Source organism: Paroedura picta, chromosome 10 (genome assembly GCF_049243985.1).
Source record: "Paroedura picta isolate Pp20150507F chromosome 10, Ppicta_v3.0, whole genome shotgun sequence".
Lineage (NCBI taxonomy): Eukaryota > Metazoa > Chordata > Lepidosauria > Squamata > Gekkonidae > Paroedura > Paroedura picta.
This window is the reverse complement of record NC_135378.1, coordinates 29,557,806-29,563,805: the sequence shown is the minus strand read 5'-3', so window position 1 is coordinate 29,563,805 and position 6,000 is coordinate 29,557,806. Positions and strand designations below refer to the sequence as shown.

At 44.2% G+C, this 6,000-nt stretch overlaps 1 protein-coding gene across 1 annotated transcript in view; it reads left to right on the top strand.

Moving 5' to 3' along the window:
- The first annotated feature begins 4,785 nt into the window (after positions 1 to 4,785).
- Positions 4,786 to 6,000, top strand: part of NFXL1 (nuclear transcription factor, X-box binding like 1) — a 64,299-nt gene continuing 63,084 nt past the window's right edge. The window contains exon 1 of the mRNA XM_077301904.1: positions 4,786 to 5,159. Coding sequence (XP_077158019.1) covers positions 5,015 to 5,159 — 145 coding nt within the window. The 5' untranslated portion in view covers positions 4,786 to 5,014. The remainder of the gene's footprint in view (positions 5,160 to 6,000) is intronic.

Below are 6,000 nucleotides of genomic sequence, written 5' to 3'. Positions count from 1 at the left end.
CTTCTCTACCCCTCACCCCACAGCCATGCTCTCCTTCCCTTTCACCTGTTTGCATGCCTTCCACCTGTTCACTCCTTTGCTCACAAGCCCTCCTACTGGTGCCCACAATTGCCTTCTGACCTTTCCCCGTGGCACTGGGCAGACACAGTGGGAGGTGGAGTGGGCAGGGGGTGCCGGCTGCAATAGGCTCTGTCTGGGCCCCAGCAGCTGCCCCACCTGAGAGTATGTTGGCCCTGGGCCTGGCCCTGGCCCGAAGTGGGCCTCTTTCCTGGTTTGCGTGGGCTTCAGTCCGATCCAGTCAAGCCACACTGAAGAACATAGCTTCTGCTTCAGCACTGTGTGGCCTCCAGGAAGACCATGTTCGCTGCCAAGACACTGGGGTGTAGGTGCAGAGTAAATATTCAAGTGCCTGTAAAACAGGGCAGCTGTTTTGACAAACCGATAAAATGAAATCCTGGCTTTTAATATAAAGGTGACAAAGGGAAGATTGTTTTTCTTCCCTAGCAGTAGTTCATTGCTCTCTGTTAAGCAGCTAATCTACTTTAAAGTCTTTTGTCTGTATTGCCGGTTCATTGTTTCAAATGCTATAGAGGGGGCTTGGGGGGAAGGGGGAGATGATGTTACGGATGATGACTGGCGTCTTGTACCCAGACTCCATACAAAGCTTGTGATTGTTTTCCATTTTCAAGCTATTTGTTGTCTTGTGGCAGAGATAAAGCGTACAAGGTTTTTATGCAAGTATTTTTCCTCCCTTTTAATAAAATCATGCAACAATTTAGTATATTGTCCTTGAACCATTCCTTAAAATGATATAGATTGAGGATGAACTTTTGTCTGGTTACCTATTTCCTCATACATGTGAACCTTCCAAAAGTTGCACATACTAGCATATGAACTAAATATGACAATATGCTTGCAGCTATTGGTTGCCACTGCAGCTGTTGGTTGCCACTGCAGTGGTAAAGAAATGGGGTCACTTACAGTGCTATCCTAAACAGAGATTCGGAAGGGTGTAAGCTGTTTATATAATTAATTTATACCCAGCCTTTATCCCCTGTGGGGACCCAAAGCAGCTGACATGATTCTCCTCTCCATTTTTTCCTCACAACAACCCTGTGAGGTAGGTTAGGCTGATAGCATCTGACTGGCCCAAGGTTATCCAGTGAGATTCCATGGTCTGAGTGATGACTCGAACCTGGGTTTCCTAGATACTAGGCCAGGGTTTCATGAAACCCTGGGGTTTCTTGATGGCTATCTATCTCTCTATCATGTGTTAAACGTGTATTGGGTGATATGACCATAATGTCAACCCCACCCATCCCCAAATGGCCAATGATGGACCTGGAGGGGGTGGGGGTGGGGAGGGGAGGGGCACCGGGTGGATGTGCATACAGCTTTGTTTCCAAAGCATATTCTACACAATCATGCCACTCCTGGGGTTTCTTGAAGCCTGAAAAATGTTTCATGTGGTTGAGAAAGGCTGTACTAGTCAGACACTCTTAAGCACTACTGATATGTTGCAACGATCAAGCTACCTAAAACATTATCTAAATGTATATTTATTACATGGTGTACACAACGGCAAAGATTAAAAACAGAAGGTCTGAATATCAGACTACACAAAACATCAAAATGACCTTATATAGAAACTGTAATGATTTTTACATATATAATTGATGATTTCATATAGACCACTGATGAATTTATCCAATGATCAACAAGACCAAGAGTGACAACAAATGACTTTTGTCTGCAATTGTATATTGTTAATGTGGTTAAGGAAAACCATAGTGTCTCTTAAGTAGGAGTCTGTTGTTTGAATAAAGACTGTGAGAAAAAGGTCTAAATACTGGCCCACAGATTCTAAAGCAGACCCACAACCAGAAACAACAGATCTTCCTAGACAGGGAAGGGTGCCTTTAGGTGTTTTTGGTAAAAGATAGAACTGTGGCACTCTTTCCTCTGATGTTAATAGGATTGCTTATGTAGAACTGTCTCTAAAGCTTTCTACAGTGCCTTCCTCCAGGGGTGCCCTTATTCTTTCTTCCTTAGCTTAATTAGCTTAACTCTTCATATAAGAAGATGAGTTGGTTCTTATATGCCGCTTTTCCCTACCCGAAGGAGGCTCAAAGCGGCTTACAATTGCCTTCCCTTCCTCTCCCCACAACAGACACCCTGTGGGGTGGGTGAGGCTGAGAGAGCGCTGATATCACTGCTCGGTCAGAACAGTTTTATCAGTGCCGTGGCGAGCCCAAGGTCACCCAGCTGGATGCATGTGGGGGAGTGCAGAATCGAACCTGGCATGCCAGATTAGAAGTCCGCACTCCTAACCACTACACCAAACTGGCAATGCACACTGCTGTTCAATTGTCTGTATGCCTCCCTGATGTAATCCGTGCTGTCCCAAATTACCACTGCCCTGTCCTTGTCAGATGGTTTCATGTTATATATTGTGTACCACTGGCTATTTTAATGCCTGATTTTCTAATTCATTTAAACTATGCTATACTGGTATTTCTTGTTGTTCTAATTGTTTTAATTAATCTAGTCCGAATTCCTGGAATAAAATCCATCCAAGCCAGGAATTCTAATTAACCCTTTGGGGCAACAGCCTCCCCATCTATATGTAATCATCGGTGACTTCTGTTTCAATTTATCCAAAAAAGTATAAGGTAAAGGTATCCCCTGTGCAAGTACTGGGTCATGTCTGACCTTTGGGGTGACGCCCTCCAGTGTTTTCATGGCAGACTCAATATGGGGTGTTTTGCCAGTGCCTTCCCCACTCATTACCGTTTACCCCCCAGCAAGCTGGGTACTCATTTTACCGACCTCGGAAGGATGGAAGGCTGAGTCAACCTTGAGCCAGCTGTTGGGATCGAACTCCCAGCCTCATGGGCAGAGCTTTCAGATTGCATGTCTGCTGCCTTTCCACTCTGCGCCACAAGAGGCCCTATCCAAAGAAGTATGCGTACGCACAAAAACTTATACCCAGAGTGAAACGTTGTGGGTCTTAGAGGTGCCACTGGACTCAAACATGACTACCTGCATAAATTTACAGAACCCCTAGTCTCTGATGCCACTATATTGGGGTTCCAACAATCGTGATGACAGACGATTATACACTATGCTTTAAACAGCAGGTGGACTTGGAGCAGAATCTCTGCTTCAAACTGATTAAAGAGCTGATATACATACAGGCAGAAGAAGAGCTGTTTTTTTTTTTGTACCCTGCTTTTCACTAGTTAAAGGAGTCGCAAAGTAGCTTACCATCTACTTCCTTTCCTGTCCCCACAACAGACAATCTGTGGGGTAGGTGGGGCTGAGAGAGCTCTGAGAACTGTGACTAGTCCAAGGTCACCCAGCTGGCTTCCTCCCACAGTCCCTGTATCTTGTTTGGAGCTTCATTTGGCAAGGTAATCCAGATAGAAGCTCCACTGCTCCTGAAATTCTTCCATTAGCTTTTTGTTGACTATGGACATTAGTTTCACCATTTTCGTTAAATCAGCAAGTTTATCCAGCCATAGTTCAGTAGTTGGTATCTGCGGAGATTTCCAGTTCTTGGCCAAGACTAGTCTTGCCAATGTAGTAACATAAAAAACAGATTTCTGGCATGGGAGGGGAGTAGATCTGGACACAAACTTAATAACATATATTCAGCTCTCATAAGAAACTTAGTGTTAAACATCTCTTCTAAAACAGCATGTACTTTTGTGCAAAATCTATTCACTGTCCCACATCTTCACCACATATGGAAAAAGGACCCCACTTTTTCATGAAATTTCCAACTCTTATTGTTATAGCCCTTAGCCATCTTTGCAATTACTTTAAGTGTTATATACCATCTATAAAACATTGTATACCAGTTTTCTCTTAATATTTGACTGCTTGTTAGTTTAGGCACTTTAGCCCAGATATGTTCCCATGTTTCCAGTGTGAAGTTAGTTCCAATATTCTGCATCCATTTAATCATACACCCCTTAACCTGCTCTGCTTCAGTTTCATAACTTAATAATTTATATATTTGATCTTCTAAGTGTGGTTTAGCTTGAATTAAGATATTCTCAAATTTCGGGAGCAGATTGCCCATCTCCACATGCCTAATAAATTCTGAACTGAATCTAGAAAGCAATTGATTAAACTCTAACCACTGTACTTCCACTTTTTTAAATGTTTGAATATTTTTGAACTCTCCTGTATTAAATATTAAGATTTTAGATTTCAATTTTGTAAACTTTTCAAATGTGTGTAACCTGTCCTAGGGGAAGGATGGGTAAAATTGTAGGTTTTTTTCCCCACAGTATAAGCTTTTGTGTCACGCAGAACTATTGGGAATAAATCTTGCAAAAAAAAACGGCATTGTAAAAATAATTTTAAAGTCAGATTTTAGATTTCAATTTTGTAAACTTTTCAAATGTGTGGATTCAGTTGGGTAGCCATCTTGGTTTTAAGTAGCCGAACAAAATTTGAGTCCAATGGCACCTTTAAGACCCACGAAGTTTTATTCAAGTTTTATGCATACTTCCTCAAACAAAGAAATGTGTGTATCCTGCCCCTTGCCTTTGGGGAAATAAACAAAGATGATGATGATGTTTTATCTAAGGCATAAGCTTTTGTGTGCAAAAAGCTTATACCTCCACAAGAACTTGCTTGTCTCGGTTCTGCAGCTACAAGCCAGCACAGCGCCCCATCCGTATCTCTATGGTCTCTACGTGTTCCTCAGGAGAGGGCGGGGGAGTGCTTCCGGCGCCACTCTGACTTCTTGGCCAATGGGGGGGCAGGATTCAATCTTTGCAGCGTGGGCCTCTGGGAGCTGTAGTTTCGGCCCGGGCACGACGGGGACCCGCAGTGGCGAGCAAAGGGCGGCGTTTGTGAGCGCCGCTTCCCTCCTGCCCGATGCCGCCTCCGCTTGTTCCCTGAAGGGCTTGCAGGCGAGGCAAAAGGCGGGCGCCTGGCCGGGGGGACACGTCGCTTCTCGTTTCCTCAGCAGCTGGGAACAGGCCGAGGAGGAGGCACGATGGAGGCGCCTTGGCGGCACGGTGGCCGCGGCAGAGGGAGGGCGAGGAGCGGAGCCATCCCCGCCGGGAACGGACCTGGCGGCCGGGGAAGGGGGCGAGCAGCGGGAGGCGCCCCGTCTCCCAGCAGCGTCCCGGGAGCCAATGGTGAGAATGCGCCTCCCGCCGGCCGGCCGGGGCGGGCTGGGCTGGGGGCCACGCGAGGAGCCCGCGGAACCCGCCTCACTTTAAAGGATTTGGGCTATTAAGTATTTATTTGAGTTCTTACATTTTTTGAACGGAGCACCTGTCTGTCTATCCATCCATCACCTACTTCCCCTCCATGTTTATAGCCAAAGGCCGTTATATATGCAATTAAAACCTTCTTTGAGACTCCTTCCGGGAGAGAAAAGCGGCATATAAGAACCAACTTCTCCTCCTCCTATCGATATCTGATACCATGCAATATATAATCCCATTTAAAACCCATTTTACATTAAAATGCACAATTCAAGGTTAAACTAAGAGGAATCTCCAGAACAAGCCTAGAGCAAAATACTTATTTGTTTGAATAGGTGTCTGCTCTCACCTGGATGGAAATATACGCCTTATTCCTGGTATTATCAGAAGAGTGGACTCAAAGGCCCTTTTCTTGAAAGGGCATTTCCTTGAGCATATGGCTGTACTACATGGGATCTGAAGCCCATTTGTGGAGGGGTGTTGTTGTATGCTTCCTAATTTATGTTCACTGGACAAATCGATCAGGGGTTCCAACTTTCTTGTGGGAATTTTGGAAAACTGGTGGTGGGGAAAACAATTGTGGTTTTGTAGAGTAAAGAAAGCAAAATGTAGAAATAACTTCAGTTTTAATATGAAGAAATGCTTGGTATATATTGATTCCATGTCTAGATTGTAGTTTGGCTGGAGACTCAAAAAATAATGTAATGAATTTAATATGTCTGTTCTTTGCTTTATTTTTTCTTTTATATCTGTGTAAAAATATTTAATA